At 43.0% G+C, this 24023-nt stretch overlaps 1 protein-coding gene across 1 annotated transcript in view; it reads right to left on the reverse strand.

The window, feature by feature from the left end:
- RNF150 (ring finger protein 150) overlaps window positions 1–20421 on the reverse strand; it is a 236658-nt gene extending 216237 nt beyond the window's left edge. The window contains exon 1 of the mRNA XM_029235117.1: window positions 19905–20421. Coding sequence (XP_029090950.1) covers window positions 19905–20403 — 499 coding nt within the window. The 5' untranslated portion in view covers window positions 20404–20421. The remainder of the gene's footprint in view (window positions 1–19904) is intronic.
- Between the last annotated feature and the right edge of the window lie 3602 nt (window positions 20422–24023).

Genomic DNA, 24023 nt, shown 5'->3' on the forward strand with positions numbered 1-24023 from the left:
CTAGATTTTGCCTTTAGATCTCTTTATCCATTAAGAATGGTAATGTTCAAGCTTGGGCAAAAACATCACTTCCCCCTCTCTGAAGCCTTCAACAGATGATACTCCACACAATAACAACAATAATTTGATGATTCTATTCAATGTCCCAAATCCAAATTGGTTGCACACACAAGAGGAGCCCAAATTGTCAACCTCTTCGCGTGCGCAAAAAAAAAAAAAAAAAAAGTAATTGTTGCTGAAGTGCCAGTATTTGCAATGGCATGAACAATGATCATTCAAATGATGAAGATGCTAAAGTATGAGTCTGTGAGTTTGGAAAGGATATCTAAGTTGAAATCATTCCAGTAAGACCAAAATACAAACCTAGGCACTGCCAGCACTATCATAGTGATCTATTTTCTCTCCCTCTCTCTTTCTTTCACACACACACACACACACACACACACACACACACACACACACACACCCCTACACTTCTTTACTCCAGACATTATTTATCCCCGTCATGATTTGGAATCCAAATACTAATATGATGACTATGCACTGCCCTCATTTTTATAATCCCAACCCTGTACGCCTACTGTTTAGAAGTTAAAGTCTTCTGAATTCTATATATTCTATACAATCCAACCATTAACAAATTTCTTTCCGGAGACTGAAGTTCCAGGATTAGAAATGGCAGTACCAAATTCACACCCATACGCAGGAAAAGGCTTCTGGTAATGGTTTTGTAAATTAAAGGATTTCTTCAGATTGGCCAATTTACCTAAAGTTATAATTTGCCCTTGAGTGAATCTAGAGCAAACTCCCAAATTAAGGCCCAGCATGTTAACTGGATGGGATTTTTGACATCATCAGGTCCAAGTGCATCATCACACATCAAATCCCGTAGCCTCAGCCTTTTGACCTCTTGGCAACAAGTGGCATTATGTACCTCTTGACAGAAATTCTCTCATTCCTAGGTTTCCATAGTTTTATTTTGGCTTTCTTCTAACCAAAAAGCTCCTTTCCACTACTAGCCCCCAAATGCTGCCCTCCCACCCTCACCCTCTGTTCTGTAGCCTCACATTACACCTCCTCCGGTGTTGGTTCCATCCACCCTCACAGTTTCAACCCTCAGGGCTATATTAGTGGCGCTAATATCTATGTGTCCAGCCTCGATGATCTCAAACACAACATGCCCAACACTGAATCCACGCTTTCCTTCCAAACCTCTTCTTTTTCTTGTATTCTTTTTCATAATGTCGTTCATCATTTACCCATCCAAAACTGTCGTTTCTGAGTCCACCCTCAGTCAGACATCATCTTCTCAAAATTGTTTCTGAAATCGCTAGACTATTGTTATCAGCTTCATAATTACGTTCTCTAAAGCCAATGTCTCCTATATACATTCCTCATCAGAGTGTGGGTGATGATTTTCTCAAAGAGAGCTCTGACAATATTTGCTTAAAAACCTTTCATGGTTTCCTATCACCTACAGGAAAATGTCCAACTACCGAGTATCCTTCCCATCTCAAACTATAATATTTTTTGGTCTCGTCTCACCATACAATCCATCTGCTTGTCACTCAGCCCCACTCACCTTCTCTCAACAATCAAATAAACGTTTTCCTCTGCTTACAGTGTTCCCATCTTCTACTTTTCTCACAACTCTGATTACTTTAAAATGTCACCTCCTCTAAAAAGCCTTCTTCAAATCTCCAGCCCCACTTAATCATTCCTGGGTGTTCCTATAGCACTTTGTTGACACTAATAATATCACACATGGACTATACCCTTCTTGTCTGCTAGATGGTAACCTGTTTTAGGAAAAAAAAAAAAAGGTACCTTGCTCTTTGTATAGCCAGGATTTAGTACGCCTGTGCATAGTAGGTGCTCAATTAACAACTGCTAAGTAAATATGTAAACACAGTGAGAAACACTCTTGAATTAAGAGAAGATGTGAATTTCAGTCCTACCTTGGCTAAGACTCAAACTTTGAGCTTCATCTGTAGGCTGAGATAATAGAATCTTTTCCATCTATGAAGTACTATTACAAGAATAAATGAAATCAAGTTGAGGGAAGCACTATTTCTCTGTATTTCAAATACAGAGAAATATATTAAGTATAATCCAAGAGTATAATCTTTTAATGTCTATCCTTTCACCTAGATATATCAAAGGTTAAGAGACTCTATAGCCAATGTCTAAATTGGGGATGAATATAAGTAATGAAGAATAGGTACTTTACATATCTTAGCATTTAGTGTTCCTAGAAATCAAGGGTGACTTCAATTTAGTATCATTATGCTGTACAGATCACATTAAGTATTAGCATGTAGAAGCACTCACTATGTTACAGAAAAAAAAGCATAGCTTTTGATTAAAATAGGTGTGAATCCCAGCACCATGTACTACTGTGCTTTCTTATTAGCATCATAAAATTATAAAATGCTAATTATAAAATGCCTTTTATAGCACTTCTTATATGTGTAAGTACTTTACATATATTATCCCATTAATTCTCTCAAGAGCCCCATGAAATAGGTCCTATTATTCCCATTTTTACATACAAGAAAACTGAAACAGGGAGGTTGGTTAACTTGTCCCACGTAGCAAAGCTATTATGAGGCAGAGCTGGGATGTGAGTCTGGGTGGTCTGGTTTTAGTCTGGCTCTAACCACTAACCCATGCGGCCAATCTAAATAATGACGTGACAGGCTAGTACAATGCCTGACTCACAGTGAATTCTTGACAAACACTGGTTTCCTTTTGCACTTAATGATGCTTGGGTGACGATGATACATGCAAGTGGTCCTGAGGTCCATCATTTCCTGACTACACACCCATGCCATATGGACTCCGTGAAATGGAGATCTTACCTGTATGGTATACTACCCTCCTTCTCATATAAGCAGAATTTCCAAGAAAACTAGAAAAAAAAAATCAAACCATTTTAGCTAGCTATTAATTCATCCATTCAAACGGGAGCTAGATAGATCTATTTTTTCTTTTGTCGAATCATTAAAATGTCATTACACAGGGCCAAGGCAAATGTAGAGAGTTCTCCAGTTTTGTTCTTTCAGACCCTCTGGTTGTCTTTTGATAAATCCTAGCGCATCAATGCTGCTGTCTATTACAATCAGCGTGGTTCGCACTGTGTAAACTTGCTCCAGCTCTCCCTCCTCTCTGATAATCTTGGAAGCTCTCCTCTCACGGGGATGTTGCTGCAGTTCCCTCTTTAGCCCATCATTCAGGGAGGAACAGTGTGAAACACTCTCTCCAAATATAGCTCCCCTCTCTGCAGTGCTGTTGGCTGGCGCTGGCTTCAGACCTGAAAAGTACATTTGCTTACAACTACTGGGGTAGACAGACTTCTTCATAGTTCCTCCAACTGGGTTAATTCTTACATACGTATCTTTGTTGGTACCAGCATGCTTTTTAATTGTTTTCTTAAAAATTTTTTTCTAGTTTAATGTTGTTTTCTATTTCAATAAATACCATGTGTCTCCACTGTCAGCTACACAGGGGTTCTTGAATTACGTACTGGTGCATTATCAATATTTAATAGTCATATTTAATAATGATGTCTTTAGCATTTACCATGTGCCAGGTTCTATACTATATGCTTTACATGCATTCTCATAAGATTCTCAATAAATTTATAGCAACAGGACAACAAAGAATTATTGGGCAGAAAATGCCCATAGTGCCATGATTGAGAATTCTGATCCAGAGGGAGTGGTCCTTCAATCTTTCACCGATAACTTTCCTCCCAACCATACATATCACCTGCTGTGTGGGTCTCCAGTAAGGCCATAAACTCTTGGGGCTTTGTGTTTTTCACTGATAAAATAACTAACTCATATGTTTTAATCCATAAAATAAAATAATTAAACTTGATGATCTCTAAAATCTTTCAGAAAAAGTCTTTTTTTGTTTTGTGGTTAATTAAAAAAAATAATATCTGGGTAATTTTGATAATCCAGAGAGAAAAAATTATAAATCCATTGGTCTACAGGCAGACATAAGTTCACATTGCAAGGGCCTTCTGGGTCAGCTTGCCTGGGGAGATTTGCGCAGATGGTAAAACAGTGTATGTACGTTAAGAAAAAAAATTTAAGGAATACTTACTACTAAGAATCGTACAAGTGAAAATACTAGGATTTATGTTAAAATAAGCAACCAAAGGGCACACTAAAAATAGACGAATCACCAAGCACGAAGAATCACAAACGCAATTAAAGAAAATCTTATTTAAAATCAAGGGGGTAGCAATTTAATGAGCAGCCAAAACTGCTCTGGGATTATGTGAATCAGGCATTATCCAAGCCCAATTAAAATTCTAAACTATATACTATATGTACATGTATACACACACAGTTTTTAAATTCCCATGGTGACAGTAACAGGGTTATCCTTTTATTTTGACCTTAAAATATCTTTCAGGTAAATGGGATTTATATTGGTTTGCAAATATTCATAGTAATTACAAATTTAGGAAATATCACAGTAGGATACATGTAAAGGAAGTGATTTATTTATAGAACTCAAAGTCACATCTAGGGGTAGAAATTTGCATAGACCCATTTACTTCAATAGAATTAGCAGATAGGAACCTGACTCAATTCTCTAAGAACATCAGCGTTTTGAACTAATGGGAATTAGTCAGTCTGAGAACTATTAACTATCTTTAAGCCAAAATATTCAGACAAGGACTCTAATATAACCAAAGACATTACCATATCCACAGAGCACAAGGTTTGACTTGTGAATTAAATCTACAGCAGTTTGTACCTTATACGTCCCTAAGAAATATTTCTCATGCAACGAAAGAATTGCATTGCTGCAAATATACAATTTAATAACAATGGTAAACAATAAGTTACCTAATATTTATGGGAAACAATGTTTTCAGACAGATTATCTTTAAAGGAGTTTCTTTTTGTTCCCCCCTCATAAAAAAATACATTGAAATGTAAAAATTAGTAGAGAGTCAAATCCTACACGCCTCCTAATATAGTTGAAAGTGATATAGATCTGGATTAAAATATCGGCTTTGCTTTTGTCCATCTGTGACTCTGGGCAGGTTCCCAACTCAGAGGGTGTATAAAAGGAGTGAAATACGAAAGACACCTAATGCAGTGCTTAGAGCATTGTGTGTTCAGAATGAGTGCTGATTCTCCTCTTTCTAACATTTATTCAATCCAGCAAAGATTTGCTGAGTTGCTCTAATGAACAAGGTGATAAATTTTAACATATGGGCCTGGAACCAGAAGAGGTGACTTGCAGAAAGGATGTCCTGGCTTATTCAAAAAGAGAATTTTCCTCAGTGGTCTCCTATGGAAGGAGAAGACAGGGCGTGGGAGACACCGAGTTCAGTGGCTACTTAGAACAGCCACGTGACCCTCACACAGTGGCCGCTGAAGGCTCCCCAGCTAGCGTCCAGCCATCTCACTTGAAGCTCTTTTGTCGAAGCTCCACAGGCCCCGGTCCCCGGGGAACTAGTGTCAGGACTGCTGTCTGGCCCTAAGCTCATGAACACCAAGGCATGGTCTGACGTTGTCCATCACTGAGCTGCTAGACACCAAGGCACTGGCAGGTGGAAAGGGTCAGGTCATATTCACTGCATTTGAATCCTTCTGCCCCGTGACCTTGACAACTTAGGTTTCAGATGATCTCGGGTTTTTCTCATACCTTGGGTTTTTCTCAGCCGGCAGCGTGTTAAATAATGGCCAACGCTATACGCTTACAGATGGCTTGCTACTTGGTGTTGAGATAATCTTATTGAAACTGGCTGCTGGCTCCAGAAGGGCAGTGCGTCTGCTTCACCAGAAATGCCCACTCCTCTGAAAAAGATGGGAGGAATCTGGGCTGAGAGTCACCCAGAAGCATAGGACAGTGGGATGAATGCTCGGTGACAGTGACCACCCGCCCCCCGCCCCAGTCAGTCAACCTAAGTGACAAACGCATCTTTTTTAGCAACATGGTGGTTACCGAAGAGGCCACGCAAGGTAATGGCCTATTTCGGGATTATTGCTCCTTTAAAGAATATGTCCCATCTCAGTTACCAAAAATCAATCAAGGGCCAAAGTTTGAGCTGTTTTTCTGTTTTCTTACTTAAATTGTTCTGGTGGTGAAAGTGATAAACTGCAAACAGGAAACACAGAAGAATATACTTGCATGAGTCAATGAACTGCAATTATTTTAACACGCCAGTGACAGCATGTGCTGTTCCAGTATCTTAACCTACTCATAAATTTCATTTTAATGCCAAAAATATCACTTATTCTGGAATGCACAAACTGTGCTGTAGTAATTATGTGCCACCTTTTCAAAGACTAAATATAAAAATAGCAAGCAAGCTCATGGTTATGCTCTGGCTCAAAATGAGTTCTCATTAGCTTCACTAAAGAAAATGGCTTGTTCTCTTCTTACCTACAATGTAATGTATTTTTCACACTCTAAGTTAATGAAACACAAAAGTCTTTTTATGAGTAAGACACTAAGATTTACTTAATATAGTACCTCAATAGAGAAGAACATTGATTAGTTTCAGACAGCAGTAAGCCAAATTATGACTCATTTAGTTTTACCAAAGAGAGTAAGACTTTCTAATTTTAAAGGATTGGGTTTTAATTAGGTGAATGGCTTTTCAAGATAGTCCCGGAGGTCAAGAAGATAGAAGAGACTAATGACTTTTTAATCTGCAGACTTTGGATTGTAATAAAGCATCACTTCATGACTTTTCTGAGCATGGCCCTGTTTGAGAGGAACACTGACCTCTCCTGCACAGGTCTAGTGTTTGCAAGGTGAGCCTTAGAGATGCTGATCTGTTCCTTGAAACATTTGGTCTAAACTCCAGGTACCTCCCACCAAGTGAATGGCATACAGATGGTCATGATTAAGCAGAACAATTAGCTAACATGACCACAGATGGAGAGTCATTCAAGACACTGGTGCTAGTGCCCAGTGTAACCGGCTGGGTGCGGACAGCGTCTTCCCTCAGGAAGCTCACAGTCTAGCAGGAAGGACAGCCAGGTAGGGAATTAATCTCAGTGAAGTGGAATCCATTTCATATAATAAATGCATTTAGGAAAGGAAGAAAGAACAAAGTAATGATACAGTAGATGTACTTTCCATAGAAATAAGCTCAAACTGATAAGGATAATATCACCTAATTGCTTCAAACTCTCTATGCATGTAGTTTATCAGGGCTAAAAAGTAAAGGCATGCAAGTATATAAGAGATTAAATTCATTCCAGAGCAAACATCAACTGCTATTAACAAACAACTATTGTAACCAATGCCTCTTATTCTGACTTCACAGAAAACTTGACCTTTCTGTTACAGTCCTCTCATTGCCCAAAAGGTCACAATTTGGCATATCTCACTGGTCATTTGCTATTTACAGAGACAGATTCATTTTAAACTATACAGGTAAGGTTTACGATCAACCTCTAAGATTTCCCTCTAAAGTAACACTTGGGTCCCCTTGGAGTATCAGGTCTACCACATGCCCATCTCCCTAAAAACATCAGGCAGCACTATGTATGTCCAGCTACTTCTTTCAGATTTCTTTCTGTGTTTGATAACAGCTGACTCCAAAGGACATTTCTATTCTATTATCTGTAAAAAGTCCCCTTGCAGAACCTCCAAAGCAAAACTCCTCAGAACAGAGAAGCACTTGCTTGTAGGTCTTGGGGAGTAGGCAACTAGGTCTCAGAAACACTGGTAGGAGAACAGGAAAAGATCTCAGGATATAACGACTCTCAAGGGTCAAGTGTGGGTTAGAAAGTAGATGAATCCCTCAGCACAGGCCCAGCAAGAATCGCTCTGCTGTGCATAGGAGAAGAAATGAAGTGTGTAATCCCTCAAATTAAATCTTGCCTTCAACATAAGGCAAATAAAAAGTATGGAATATAAAGTCATTACTCCATCCTTCAAGTGAGTGATGCACCTGACAACTGCGGATGGGTTCATATTCTATCATTCACTAATCCATTCATACTTTCAATAGATATTTACCGAGTGCCAGGCTCTCAGAATACAGCTGCTGACAAGACAAGAACCCTGTCCTTGTGGAGCTCACATTTTCACAGGGGTGACAGACAGTAAACAAGTAAATTAATGAAAGATGTAATATAACAATTTCAAGTAGTGATAGTATGAAGAAAACTAAGGGAGGGTGAGGGAAGAGAGGATAAGTACCAGATGAAGTTTTTAGTGTGGCCACGGAAAACTCTGACGAAGGGGCGACGGAGCAGAGTCGGCAACGCTATGGAGGGGTGAGCCAGGTGAGTATCTGAGGGAAATCTGCAAAAATTGAGGGTGGTGCCTGGTAACTCTCCCTGTTCACAAAAGTAATAAAACCTCATGATTTTATAATTACCTTTTGTTGGAAGATATTTTCCTCAGGGTACAGGAGGCATAGAGGCAAGCTGAATTTTCAAAATGAGTTGGTTAAATAAGGGAGAAATAGATAAATGTCTACCAGATAGTCTTGTTTGGGAGTCATCCTCACATATTTCAGATGCATAAAGAGATATCTGCTGTGTGAATAATAATTCTATCCAAAAAGTTGGGGGGGAAGAGGGTTCCAAAGGGCCTGAGGCAGCAGCAAGTTCGGTGTATTTGTGGACCAGCAAGGAGAAAAGAGGGTCTGTAGGAGGATGAGAGGAAGTATGGTTGGAAAAGAGGTGGACAGAATATAGGGGCCAAATCAGGTCACACCCTGGGGGCTACAGCAAGAACTCTGACTCGGTCCAAAGTATGATGAGAAGCCCCTGGAAGATGTAAGCAGAGGAGTGATGTCCTTTGGTTTTCTTTTTTTTTTTTAAGTGTGTTCTATCTGCTATACGGGGAACAGATTGCAGGGGCAGGAATGGGAGCTGGACAGCGGCTGGAGGTGATAGCAGCAGTCCGGGCAGAGATGATGATGGCCGGGACTCAGTGGGTGATAATAAAGCTGGTAAGATGTAGTCCGATTCTGAATATGTTTCTTCTGACAATAATTAGAGTGAACATACATTCGATGCTCAGAGCTGCCCCTTTGCTGTGTCGTGTAGTGTAAGAGCTCATGACAGCTGTGATAGGGACCCATGAGGCTCATTTCACAGGTGGAGGCTTAGGTGAATCACATGGTTCCCGAGCTCCCGGGCCCTCTCTGCCCAGCACGAGCCCAGTTTTCGCAGCTCTTATACCACTGTGCTCACGTTCTGGAATGGTGGAATCTCACTCTTACCAACTCAGTGACGTCAAAATTCTATCTTGAGCCCCACGTTGCTTTATGTTTCCCTGGCAATCGACCCAAAGGACAATTGGGTACCAGAATCACCTTTTTCACCACCACCCTTTACTGCCCCCCAAACTGGGTAATGCCAACCTTGATGAGCAAAATGGGGTCCTCCCTACTTGGGAAAAATACCATGGTACTGCTACCTCTTCTGCGAGAGGCCTACAATCAAGATAACGAGCATTTAGCCTCTCAGTGAAAATTTCACCCAGCAAATTCAATGTAATTAAAATGTCCAGGCATTTCTGACTCATTATTGTGCTCTTTGACGGGTTTACAGAATGTGTGCTTTCCTGCACTTGCTGTGTTTGCCATTTGTTTGTCTTCGCGCTGGTCTCCAAAATCTGGCGATTATCAGTGAGTCAGTAATTCATGTCTTGAGGTAATACTTAACTGCACCTACTATCAGTTTTCATCGTTACAATTAACACATTTTAAACGTCTTTCTTTTCATGGAGGATTTTGAGATCGTCAAAGGAAAAATTCTTAAATAACTAAAGAACCATGGGATAGAAGAACCAGAGGAAGACTCTGGATTCACCCAGCGTGGTGGCCGTCAATCCCGGCAGCACCTCAGAATCATCTGGAGGGTGCCCTCCCACCACCAGACAAATCAGAATCGCTGCAGGTGGGACCTGGGAGTCTGTAAGTTTTAAACTCCCCAGATGATGCTCACGTGCGACCAGGATGGAGAAGCACTGATCTAAACCAAGTTCCCCTCCAGGAGCCTCCTGCTTATCATGTTGAAATGAAAGGAAACCAAATGAAAGAGACCAGAGAGGGGAAGTGACTTGCCAACGGTAAAGCCAATTTGAGGCAGAACCGCAACTGAGACCCAAGTTTCCTAATTCCCTGTTCAATTTGCACTGAACATCCCCAAGACACAGAAGAATCGAAGGGAACAGTGGGGGTTTCACCAACTGCAATCCTGATGATTCTGTCATTGAGGCTTTTTTCCTCTTTTGATTCTCCACCTTCTGTGTCCTGCCCCGGCTGCCAAACTAATCTAGCTTGGAGCAAAGCGATGCAGAAAGCTGTGCCAGGACCCTGCGACGGTACTGTCAGCTGACAGGTACTCTTTCTCCTTCAAAGGACAGCCATACTAGGGAGTGAGCGTACAACTGAAGACATCACTAAATGGGCTTAAAAAACAAGACAAAACAAAACAAAACAACCCTGCTCTATAGCTACACATGAATAGCTTTTGACTTACTAGTGCCATATTCAGGAACTTGATCTAAGAAAGTAATCACGGAGATGCACCGATTTTCAGGCACATACAGACATTTACAGCAGCGCTGTTTATATGTAGGGGGAAAGTAGAAACATCACAGAAACGTTGAGGAAGTTTCAACATGCGCCTTTAAATTTTAAAAAGCTACAAAAACCTATGCAATATATTCCCAGTTTGGTAAAAGTAAATATGTAACCACAGAATGAGAAAAACACTAGAGTTTAGTGGGTGAGTGGTTGAGTTATTGAGGTTGTCTTCCTCCCTTTTTAAATGTCCCATATTTTCAAAATTTTCTATAAGGCATATGTCTTTCATTTTAACATATATGCTCACATATACACATATGTATTAAAGTTACAGGACAATAAACATATGCACAGAATTATATTTGGTTACAAAATTTTTGGATACCCTGTAACTTCTGCTTGTTACTGGTATGTCTTTTTTCCCCTGAGTTGAAGGGCATGAACAAGGCTCCCACTTCATGTCATATTCTACACAATGACTCAATTATTTTAACAGGAGACTCAAATTAGAATCTCCCTGACCTCATTTATATAAGTCAAAAGCTAAGAAAAAAAATGTTAGTGTCATGAAATATTTTTTTCATGAAATTAGAGACTAACATGTTAACGTAGTCCATCTTTCCAGTCTTATTTAACAGATCTTAAGATTTACTGAGCGCTTTCCATTTCCACCAAGGACCATTCTAGTCTTTGGGAACTTTACCATGAACAAAAACTGTCTAAAAGCGTTGCTTCTTGTAGCCCTTACCCTCTGGTGGGAGGACACATGCCAAGCATAAGTAAAATGAAGCAGGGAGAGGGGCAGGGTGTGCTGGGGATGGGAAGGGGGAGGGATGCTGCTATCCAAATAGAGTAACTAGGAGTGCCTTAGTGATGAGGTCACGGAGAAGTGACCTTAGAGAGGCACAGTCCTTCGTATCTGGGAGAAAGAACATTCCAGGCCCCTTGGTAAATAAAGGAGAAAACACCTTGATAAGTAAAGGGGAAAACATCTTTTCTCTTCCGCTATTCTTTGGGTCATTTGGAACTACATGTAGGTGTAGTCAGTTCATGGTTACAGAATGGCCGGGTGAACATCTTCTGTAGAAAATGGGAAAATAAATACTTATGGGTAAAAAAAGGCATTTGTATAGGTTCACTGACAATACCTGTGAAAAACCTCAAATGTTTGCCTTTTCAATAGTGCTTACATGGACTGTGTGTGTAAAAAAACATTTATGATGGAGAGATAAGAGGCTGAACTGGTTAATAAGAAAGAAAACATTTCCTGGATCTTACCTAATATATGAGCTCTTTATATATCTTTGCCTGGAAAGAACATGAATAAGCCATACATTTAATGCAAAAATACTTTCTTTTTTCAAATCTATATCATGAAATATATGTCCATACATTGAATATGGAAAAGCCTAACAATCTGATACATAAGCTTTAATTTTATGACAAATGATGCTTATTTCTACCGAAACAGATTTTCTAAATACCACTATTTCATGGAATAGACGAGATTTTTAAAAAAACATACTTGTAGAAACCAATTTATAACCAATGCTTTTGAAGCAGTAAAAGAAAATTTTCCTCTCATAAAGAAAAATAAAAGAACTAGATCTAATACTAGTCATTAATATTTCTACTTCAATCTATAAAGCACACTTATCCCACCACAAGTTAAACTGCCAAGTGATTAACCCCTCAAAGTTTAAAATAAAAGATTATAGTATACCTATAGACAAGGTTTCAATTTAATAGAACCACCATAATTGCAGCTTCGTAGAAGAACAATAACACAGCACAAGGCAGCCTTATTTCTCTGGGTTTTATATTACCACAAAATCCTCCAGATCTGAGATAAAATGAAAGTCAAATCCTATTCAGGTTAACTCAAATTTAGCATCTCTCAATTCACATGATCAAATACAAAGAATTTCAGCATCACTTCAGTCACTCAGTAATAAGTGAAGGTCCTCCTTTGCGTATATACAAAATGAAGTATCTCTTCTGGGGATAAACTGAAGACTTTCAGAGGCTATCAAAATATTAAGTTCTTTATATACCAAGTTTCATGTCCAAAAATGCAACAATAAAGGTCAAGGTCTTCCTTTTAAAAAGTTGAGACTGGTTTCTAAACAAATTAATATTGCATTGGAAACATAATCAGTCTTTTCTAAAAAACTAAAAGAATAAGTTATAGAGTCCTGGGTTCTTTTTGAATCTTTCCTGATTTCATAGTCATAAAATTCCTTCCTTTTTGAGAAGCCAAGGGATTTTTAAGAACAGAGGCATCAGGAGAGATGAGGATGAGATTCTTACTAAAGATTAGAAGATAAAGGTAGGATTCCTTCCAAATCCCCAGATACGTATTTCTATGAGCTGAAATGAGTAAACAAACCATGCAGTATCTTTTTTTTTTTTTTTTTTTTTGGCTGCGTTAGATCTTCATTGCTGAGCACAGGCTTTCTCTAGTTGCAGTGAGCGGGGGCTACTCTGTTGCGGTGCGCGGGCTTCTCATTACGGTGGCTTCTCTTGTTGCGGAGCACGGGCTCTAGGCGCGCAGGCTCAGTAGTTGTGGCTCACGGGCTTCGCTGCTCTGCGGCATGTGGGATCTTCCCGGGCCAGGGCTTGAACCCGTGTCCCCTGCATTGGCAGGCGGATTCTTAACCACTGTGCCACCAGGGAAGTCCCCAGACCATACTGACTTACATTGCCAATAATGTTATTTAACATTGATGTTGAATTATGGCTTTTAATGACAAGAGTCTGGAGTTCTTGGCTATTAGACATCTGCCTGCCGGTAGAGAGCCAGGTGACCAAATCAATAAGCAAATACTAAGTGAGGAGGGTGATAATGCTTTGGCCTGGGAGATTAAGACCAAGCATAAATAAGTTTTCTATATGTATCTTAAGAGGGAAACGGAATGGAAACCAAGGCTGCTGCTAAGAAATGTTTCTTAAATATCTAAACGATAGAGAATCACAAGCTCTCAGGCTTGGGAAGACCCTTCCGTCATCACCCATCAGAACTCTGGGCATAAATCCTGTGATCAGTTTCCATCTGAATGCAAGAGAAAGCTTCACCTCCCAAGAAAACCTCTTCCATCTCTCAACAGTTCTAATTTTAAGAGTTTTTCTCCCTTTACTAAAGCAAGTCTGCTTTCTATAACTTCTCCTCACTAACCCTAGTTTGACTTCATAAAGCGGAGGTTCCAAATACATAAGCCTCAGGGTTGAGGCCAGGGGCACATAGGAGCAGAGCTGGCCGAGAGCCAGGCCATAAGTAGTGATGGGGCTTTGGGCCAGGTAATGGGCACACTGTTCACCTAAACCGCCAGCCACTGCTCTGCAGGGACATGGGCCCCTGTCATCAGATTTTCTCATCAGAAGCCAGAAATTTGAATTTCAGTAAAAATATCCTGGGTTTTGAATATATAAGGAATAAACTGTGGAGTTCAAGCAGCTCTTAGAGCTCAACTAATTCAGACCTTTCATTTTATAAGTAAGAAACTGAGGTCCAGAATAGAAAGTGATGGACCGAAGCCAAATGGTTAATCAGAGGTCAGTCTGGAGGAGAGCAGGCCCAAACACAAGGTCCCATCTCTCCTGTCGCAAAAATGCAGTCTGCAAGGCTTGTTTTTTCAGCTTAAACATGGCTTGTCTTAAAGAAGAAAGGAGATTAAGAGAGAAAAGCGAGCTACCTCTTCCAGTTATGAAGGAAGAAAAAAGCCCTTCAACCAAAGTGCATTTGGGTGATAGATGTGCTAAAGTATTCTGAAATGGGCATCAGCTTTAGTTCACATCCTGTCTCCATTATGAAGTCATTACTGTCCACAGCTAGTCTGTATAGTATCCTCTCAAGTTGAGAAAGTATATGGGGCAGCAGCTACAAGCAGAGACTCAGGAGACATTGCTCAGGTTTGCAAGCCTGGCTCCATCACTTACTACCGGCATGACCAAGTCACTTCCCCTGTCTAAGCCTCAGTTTCCTGGACAGCGCCAACCACAGTACCTACCGCTCAGTGTTATCGTGAGAATTAAATGACCTAATACACAAAGTGCTTACAACATGCCTGACGCAGAGTAAGCACCACACAGGCACAGGGCTACCTTCTGCTGAAGAGAGGTAAACATATTACTTAAAGGAAAATGTAAAACAAAACTGCACAAAAATACTCTAAAAAATATGAGTCCTGAAAAAAAAAAATTCTAGCAGCTAGTTCCTTTACAGAGGTTAAGGCAAAGGTGGACTTCATCCATTAAAGTAAATGTAGCATGAACCCACGAATTAAAATCTTAGCACCCACTTACACAGGAAAGAGCCTCAGTACATCTACGTTTTCTCCTCAAACCTTGGAGAAGGTCCTAGAATACATGAGATATACTCCATCTTGGGTTCCTCCTCGCCAAAGGCTGAGCTTATTTTCTGAATAGTTACTGCAACCATCTCCTCCCTCGCTCCATCTCTAAGTTACTATTAGGAATCCAGTCTCTCAAAAGTTCTTCCTAGATGTTTAGTTTCCTCCTTTCCCTTTAACTATGTACTAGTGAAAGATGAGAAGATAGCAAACCACACTCTTCAAAAAAGGAAAAAAAAATATGCATCATTTCTTCAACATCACAACTCAGAGACACTTAACCACCTCCAAACACTTACTGATCTACCATGTTTATCATATAAATATATGTAATCCATATATAGATACATCTCATATTGCTCCGATGAGATTTCAGTTTAACCCAAGAGAAAGCACAAATGCCACAGGAGAATCCTCAAATATTCACCAGCCATCAAGAGGGAGCTGGGACACCCTGTCTCGAATCACAGAAACCACAAAGAGAAATTGGCACGATGGCTCTGGTGTCTAAAGCAGGAGAGGGTCAATACAGAGCTCTTTCCTAAGGCTGCCGGAGCCTCAGTGACCCCCGGGGTCTGGTGATCCGTGCAGGAGCTCCTGTGTGTCACTGTGCACAATGCCTATGAGAATTAGCATGTATTGATGGCTAGGTGCCAGCTACGGACGCAAGCACTGTACGTGTGTGAACTCATTTAATTCTCATACCAAACAACTGAGGCTCCCCCATCTCATAAATGAGGAAACTGAGGTCCTGAGAGGCTAACCTGCTCAAAGATCCACAGTGAGGAAGTAGCAGAAGCAGGACACAAACTCAACGGGCTGGCGAGAGGCTAAACTGCTAACTTACCACTTCCCAAAACGGCCTCTAGAAATAGCTGCTATCACTTCCCTCACGGTTCACAGGCATCTGACCAGCTCCAAGGAGATGGTTTAGATCTAGCTGCTTTTTTTTTTTTTTTTTTTTTTTTTTTGTGGTACGCGGGCCTCTCACTGTTGTGGCCTCTCCCGTTGCGGAGCACAGGCTCCGGACGCGCAGGCTCAGCGGCCATGGCTCACGGGCCCAGCCGCTCCGTGGCACGTGGGATCCTCCCGGACCGGGGCACGAACTCGTGTCCCCTGCATCGGCAGGCGGACTCTCAACCACTGCACCACCAGGGAAGCCTGGGTCTGGCTGCTTTTACCTGTACCTGGAAGTGTACTTCTGGGGCCTTCAGGTGGAGGCTGGATTTCTACATAGCTTTTTACTCAAGCCCTCCGGTTGCTCTTTCACAAAGCCAACCTGGGAAGAAGCTCTCTAAAGCACAAAAGATGCAGTTCCTCACATCCTTTTAGAGGGGACATAGAAAGTCTCTGGTCCATGGGTTTTATTTTTCCTTCATAACTGGAAGAGGTAGATCTCTTTTCTCTATTAATCTCCTTTCTTCTTTAAGACAAAACGTGTTTGAGCTGAAAAAACAACGGCGAGCAAGGGAAAAAGGAGAAAAAGGAAAAGCAGAGGAAGAATTAATATTATGTTAAAAAGTAACTGTTAGTCCTCGGAAACGCAAACAAAAACGGCAATGAAGATACCACTTCACAACCACTGGGAAGGCCAAAATCAAAGATAGATAACAAGTGTTGATGAGGATGTAGAGAAATGTTCCACCTACTAAATGTTCCTCCTACACTGCTGGTGGAACTGTGAAATGGTGTGTTTCTTTGGAAATCAATCGTGCAGTTCCTTAAAAGGTTAAGCCATACAGTTGCCATATGACCCAGACTTTTCAGAAATTTCACGCCTGGCTGTGTACCCAAAAGAAATGTCCACACACAGACTTGTACATGAATGTTCACAGAAACATTATGCATATTAACCAAAAAGTGGAAAGAACCTAAGTGTCCATTAATTGATGAATTTTGAAAATGTGGTATAAACATAGAAGGAAATATTATTGGGTAACAAAAAGGAATGTAGTACTGAGACATGGTACAGCATTGACAGACCTTGAAAACATTATGCTGGTGAAAGAGGCCAATCACAGAAGAACACATATTACTTGATTCCATCCATATGAAATGTCCAGAATAGGCAAACAGAGACAGAAAGGAGATTAGTGGTTAACTAGGGCTGCTATATTGGAGAGTAATGAAGAGTAACTATTAATGGACACAGGGTTTCTTACTGGAATCAGTGGTGAGGGTCCTCAACTCTGTTGGCAGAGGAAAAGCCATTAAACTGTATACTTTAAATGAGTGAACTCTATGCTATGTGAACTCTCTCTCAATGTGCTCATATTTTTAGAGAGATTTAAAAGAACTGGTTACAAACTAAAGCTACTAATCTATCCCAGGATAATCTGTGTCTTTGTGAATAAGAAGCCATAATTGCAGAACTGTCAGAAACCCAAAATCATAAGTGGGAAAGGAAAAATCAGAAAGAAAGGCTCTATGGAAAGGGGAAGGGGAAATGATTTCTATTTAACTGAATTTCAAGATAGTGGGTGTGTTGGGGTCACATCACGGCAGATGCATAGATATTACACAGTGGGGTGCATAACACTAAATTCAGACTTCCTCCTCACCTGAAAGCTATCAGTGCTGAAAATAAAGGATCTAGAGGAGAGGGGAGATTTTTTAAAAATGCAAAGGCTGATGTTCACTTTTTGGAGACTGAAGTAAAAAGTTCACAAGTGTAAGGATCCTCTGTTATATTGCATCCCATGTTCACAGAATAAGAATATTTGATTAGCATCTAAAATGCACACCATTTCCTAAGATAAATTTGAGTGAGAATTCTAAATTCAACTAGAAAAAGTACAGCCTTCACATTCTAGAGCTAAGTGTAACATACTGACAGCCAGACCAGCGCTGGCACTGGTTCACATTCAGGTAGAAAGAGTTAGAAGTTCGCCAAACCACCCTGTCATGGATCTCCTTATAATGAGACTTTAGCAGAAATCAATGCAATCTATGACTAAAGTGAATCCAGTCTCCTAAAGTGGCAATACATCAAACGATAATATGGAAGCCTCATGGCTATTAGCAGATACAACGTTAACACATTTTTGGAAACAGAACAGTTAGATAGTAGAGAATTTCCTTGACATTTTTTTAGCCTAACTTTCAAATTATCACCAAGCCCTTTATTTATTCTCACTACATCTTAATCAAGCATCATTTGTGTGGCAAATCAGCTTACGGCTTCCTTTAAAAACAGGCGAGCCATTAACTGACCCAATGTGTTGGCAGTTCTTTTTAGACAGGAACAAATGATGCCTCTTAACTTTGTGCTCGAAGCTGCAGAGTTTGATTTCACGCATATGCAAAAAGAAACATTTAAAGGATCCTGCAAAGTCAGCTAACCATCTTCTGCGAGTTTAAAGAACAGCAACAGTAACAAAAACCCTCCTTCACACTCCCCCCACGGAGGTTTATATATTAAATATGCTTTTAAAGATACTTTACATGACTTAAAACGCTCTTTCCATAGTCCTCCACATCCTTGACTGTCATAAAGTTTAAGTAGTGCTCTTATGACTCAAGGTCAGAGTACAGTCTTTTCACTTACAAAACTGTTGAGCTCAAGAAAGTATACCAAATGTTCCTCAGTGCTCTATCCTAACTTTTCCAAGAAGTTAACTGTCCCTTCCTCCTCTTCATGAATTAGTGCACTGCATTATCTTTGGCCCCTGTGTTAGAAGCACTGACCTTTCCCCACTCCACCTGTTTGCATTAGGGTTGACAAGTTCCTTGTCTGAAACAGCTGGTGTTGACTACCAAAGGCAAACCCACTGTACATTTCCCTAATAGGTGACATGAGCTCTGGGAATGAAAACTTGTCCTCAGAGAATGCACCACCCGCCATGTGGCCAAAGCCTGGTACTCCATTTCAGTAGCATTAACTGTTTATTTTCTTTAAAAGCCAGATTTTGGTAATGTTTTGATTCGGTGACTCCAGTCAGAAAATGCATCTGTCACTTCCACTCCCTCCTTCTCCTTCCGGATGCCACAGCCTCAAACCCAGCAACCCCTCTGGGGAAGGAGGGCAAGGTTCTCCGGACGCACAGAAACAACAAGTAACCCTGGACTCAAGGAGCCAAGGCTGCTAAAACGAGCTGCTTTTGCTGACAAGCCTGGGGAGGACTTTGTTGTTCCTACCACGGAAGCACTGTTATGTCAGGCATACAGGGAAAGAGCGAGTTTTAGGACGATCATGGACTTCTCATCCCGGCACCCGGCAATCACTACGAAAAGCTTATTCTTTCTACCCTGAAATCTCCTTCTCGCCATAAAGAAAACCTTCAGCATATTTAACCTCCCAAGCGGGCAAAGGATAAAGCAACACTGTAAAAGCAGGCATATCTTTATGGCCACCATGCTCTTTGAGGATTGTTACTCTTTACCATCGCGCCCGCCTGTCAGCTCCTCCGGATGACAGCCTGGCAGAGCACAGGATTTTCGGTATTATTTATGACTCGCGTCAACCCAGCGGGCGGCGCGGGGCGGGGTCGGGGGAGCGGTACTCAATCTCCCACGAAGAGCTGAAACCCGACTTGAGCAAGTCGGCAGTGACGAGCGCCAGCACCAGTAACCCTACCCGCCTCCTGATACACAAACGCCGGCCTCAGGAGTATACCTGATGCACACACCCAAGTGAAGAGCTGAGTTATCAGACCTCCCGGTTCCAAACAGGTGCGGGGCCGCTCACTAGCCGAGAACAACATCCGAACCCTACCCCCCACACCCCACCTACCAGATCCTCCTCGGAAAAGTTAGCCCCCCTCGGCCAACCTTCGTCCGAGTGGCGCGATGCTAATTGGAATGCATTCTCTGGTGCCCCCAATGCTGTTAGTCCTCTCTTCATTGTAAACCCCACGAAGTGACGCAGAGCAAAACTTAGTAGGTCCGAGGAACAGAGACGCGTCTTTCGCAAAGCACGGACTTCGCAGGAAGGAGCTAGGAGGCAGGCGCTGGATCCTTCTCGGCGCCTCCATCCTCCTCTGGCTCCCCTCCCCCGCCCCGCGCCCGCCGGGGCCGCTTACCTGCGTGGGACATGGTGATGGTCTCGTTGGTGTTGGAGCCCACGTTGAAGATGACCACGGCGGAGGCGTTCTGCAGGAACGCGTTCCGGATCTTATCCCTGTACGTGCAGTTGCCCTTGGGGATGAGGGCTATCCAGTTCTTGCCGTGCGCCGGGGCGGCGAACTTGGTGTTGGGGTCGCAGGCCAGGCGGTCGTGGGCCGAGCTGGCCATGACCACCTCCCCGCGGGCGTCCTGCTTGGGCGAGTGCTCCCCGTAGCGCCCGCACTCGGTCTTCTCGGTGTGCAGCTCGGCGGTGGTGCCGCCGCCGCCGCCGCCGCCCGCCGCCCCGGCCCCGGGGTCCGGCGCGGGCTCGGCGTAGGTGATGTTCACGAAGGCGGTGTACCATTCTTCCTTCTCGGCCACGGTGAAGTCCAGGCAGAGCAGATGCACGAAACAAAAGGAAAGCAGCCATGTTGAGAGAGCCAGGCTGCGGCACGCTTGGATGAGAGACATTGCCATCTTTATCCGCCGGGGCCCCCTCCCCGCCCCCGGCGCGCTCCCCCCGCGCCGTCCCTCCTCCCCAGCCCCGGCCAACGCCGGGCCGGCCGCTTGTCCTTCTTCTCCTCCTTCTGCTCCTGCTCACTCCCGGGCCCGAGGGGCCGCGGCCGGGACGCGCAGCCGCCGCGGGGACCGGCTTCCGAGCGAGCGGGTGGCGCCGGCCCCTTCCCTTTTCAGCCGAAGCACGGCGGTTGCATCTCGCTTCGCGGGCGCCGGCGGGCCGCGGGCGGAGGGGGCGCTCCGGGCTTGCGGCGGAGTCCGGCTGCCGAGCGTCCTGCTCCTTCGCCCGGCTTCTCCTTCTCTCATAGGGGTGGCAGGGGGCCCGGGAGCGTGCGGGGTGGCGGCCCGGCGCCCTGCAGCCCCGGCGGGGGCGGGCGCGGCTGCTCCGAGCCCGGGGTGTCGGCGAGGAGTCCCGGCTGCCGTCGCCGAGCGCTGGGGCGTGCGGGTCCGGCTGGAGGCGCGGCGGCCGCCCCTGCTGTGCGCCGCGTCCCTCAGGCTGCGCCCGGCACACACTTGCCGCGGGAGGGGCCGGCTCGGGGGTAGCGGGAGCAAGCCGGCAGAGAAGAGTACGCGGTCCGTGTGTGTGTGTGTGTGTCTGTCTGTATATGTTTGTGTGTGTGTCTAATGTGTGCGTGCAAGGAGGAGCTTAATGTGATGTCAAAGATTCTAGGCTTCTCTTGCCACGCTCCCTCGGTCTCTCTATGGGCAGCAGCGACCCCTGCCGGGTCTCAAATTCAACCTAATCTGCGACTCGGTCCAGGTGGAGGCAAAAGGGGAAGCGACCCCTTGACCTATGAAGAGAGGAACAACTTCCTGCGTCTCAAATGTAGAGAAATGTGTGTATCTCTCATAAACAACTTTCCCTAATTACCCATCCTAGGGCCAACTGGTAAGGTTAGTTGGTAGCTGGGTCCTCCGAACACAACGCCTGGAATATCTAGGGCAGTGACTCTCAAATTTAACTGTACATCACCGTCACTATCACCAGTGTGTGTGTGTGTGTGTGTGTGTGTGTGTGTGTGTGTGTTAAAACTCAGACTGATGGGCCCTGCTGCAGAGTTTCTCATTCCGTACATGTGAGGTGGGTTCCAGAATATGCTTTTCTAACAAGTTCCCAGGTCATGCTGATGCTGCACTGCATTAGAATGAGTATAGAAATGGGCTTCTTTCTTACCCTCTGGCAGCAAACATGTGGCATTTGTTTTCCTATAGAATGAGTGTTTTCTAACTCTGTAAGAAAAGAAATTGGGTGAGCTATTTCTTCACTGTGTTTATTCTGGTTGTCATGACTGGTAACAGAGGACTTAGAGCATCAATAGAGCCTCAATAGGCAAGGCAGGTTTTTTGGGTTATTATTGTTTATAGGATATTCTCCAGTTGTGCATAGAGCTTACAACTAGTTAGTGGAGAGTACAGCCCCTCTAGAGTCGTGTTCTTAAAACTTTGACACAGCACACTTCCTTACCAGTTAAATGTTTGAGTGGTTATCTTTTCACACCAGCAGTTTCTTTGGCTTGAGATAGCACGTCTCGAAAGCAATTTGTATGATGGTTCTTAATCACCCACCTTGTACTTCCCAACTGGCAATCTTTCAGAGAACTCAGGACTCATTCTTGATGAAAACAAAAGTCCACCTTTTCCCCAGGACCTTAGTCAGCATGTTTACAGAAATCTGTTAATGGCTGTCCACCAGTACAACTGCTGTTTTTTCCAGAAGCAGTAGGAACAGCTGGTGGCTGTTAGGGGAGAGCAAAGAATCCCAGCTATACCCAAATTAGAAGCAGGCAGAAAAAGAACTACTTAGAAGCATTTGTCTCTATGGTATTGGATGTGCTGGGTTTCTGTATTTCCCTAACTTATTCATTTTAGAAAATAGGCTTCTAGGCAATTGGGACAGTGCTTTTTATAGTGCCTAATGCCAAAAAGGCAAAAGTGAAGAATGCCTGGCTGCTGGTTCTTGAACCACCAGAGATCTGAGTCCTTTGCCTAAAACCCCCCAGCGAGGTTTTGTACAGATGTCTCACAAACCAAAGTGGTTCCCCATATCTCTCTGTCTCTTAGCAGTTTTTCTCCAGCCACAAAACTTAGTGAATCTGTGTCATTAAGAATGCACAACTACCCCTGTCGTTTTCTTCCCTTAGAGGAAAAGTTAGAGGCTGAGGAGATGGCAGGATCAAGGAGGTAGCATCCTGGCTGAGAGATTGATTAATTACAGGGACATTGGGCAAATAAGTAAAATATTAAATATAATGGGAGCCAGGTTTCTTAGTGTGGGAGAAGGAATTTACGAATATGGAAGGAAAGAAAGCTATAAATATTATCGAACTCAGGTTCTGCTGCTGGCCACTAAAAAGCCAATACCCGAGAGACAGGTGTTGGTTGGAAAGGAAAGGTTGCTTTATTCAGGAGGCCAGCAACCTGGGGAGAAGGCAGACTCGTGTCCAAAAACCAATTCCAAAGATTCTGCTTGACCATGAAAAGTTTTAAAGGGAGAATCATTTGGGGAAGGAGTCAGGGTCTTCATTATCTTCCCCTGTGTGCAGACTTTTTTTCTGATTGGTTGGTGGTGAGGTAACAGAGCTGGTGAGCGGAGTTCCAGCAATATTGTGCTCAGCCTGAAGTTGCCATCCTCCACCTGGGTAGAGGCCTTAGTTCCTGCAGAGGAACTCAAAGATATTGTTATATACATTCCTTGAGGAGGAACCAGGACCCTGCCCCGTTGCTGCACTGCTGTTTCTTGACTGTGCCTCCTTTGTTTCTTTCTCCTTTCCTGATAAGCAACTATTTGAATCTGCCCTTTGGAACCCAGGGAAGGTCGAGGAGGCTGAATGAAGCCTATTTACTAAACAAAAAACGGGGGGACACGGAAAGGATTTGTACCCAGGAGGGCCCTACAGGATCCTGTTCAGCTTCATAAAGAGCCCTGAGGTGTTGGATTGGATTCAAAATGAGTGTGAAATCATTATATATATATATATATATATACACATATACACCATAGCTATTTTCATTCAGAGGCCAGAGCAACAGACACATCAAGTGGCCAGAAGATCTTGGTTTCTAAGTACCATCCTCCATTAAATGGAACCAGGGCAGATTCTAGTACTTGGGCTGGGAAAGTACAAAGTAAGCTTGGAAACTTTTATAGGAAGTGCTCAAAGCATGATGGGAACATGCTAAAAGGACATATGAGCGGGCAGGAAGGAGCTCCCACTGGCCAAATCTGGGACAATTTGAGTATCAAAATAAATTGTGATAGTAACTGATTACAACCTATTGGATAAGACAGGAATCCATGAATCCATGCCAATATAAATGAATAGATAAATAATGATGGAATAAATAAATAAATGGAAAGAAAAGGGAGAGCTCTTCCTTATGGAATAATGCCAACTAATAAGATTGATGGAAATAGTAAGTCACCATTTGGCAATGTTGGTTGATTCTTGGCAGGACTCCTCAGTGGATGCCAAGGCTGGTGGGTGGCTGTTTGATGTGAAGCAGGATGTCAGCTTAGTCTTAAAGCATCTTCTGAAAAATACTTATTGATCAAGGGGGAATTTATTAGAAAGAACCTGGAA

Source organism: Monodon monoceros, unplaced genomic scaffold (genome assembly GCF_005190385.1).
Source record: "Monodon monoceros isolate NGI ecotype Baffin Bay Population unplaced genomic scaffold, NGI_Narwhal_1 Super_Scaffold_20, whole genome shotgun sequence".
In the NCBI taxonomy this organism is placed as follows: domain Eukaryota; kingdom Metazoa; phylum Chordata; class Mammalia; order Artiodactyla; family Monodontidae; genus Monodon; species Monodon monoceros.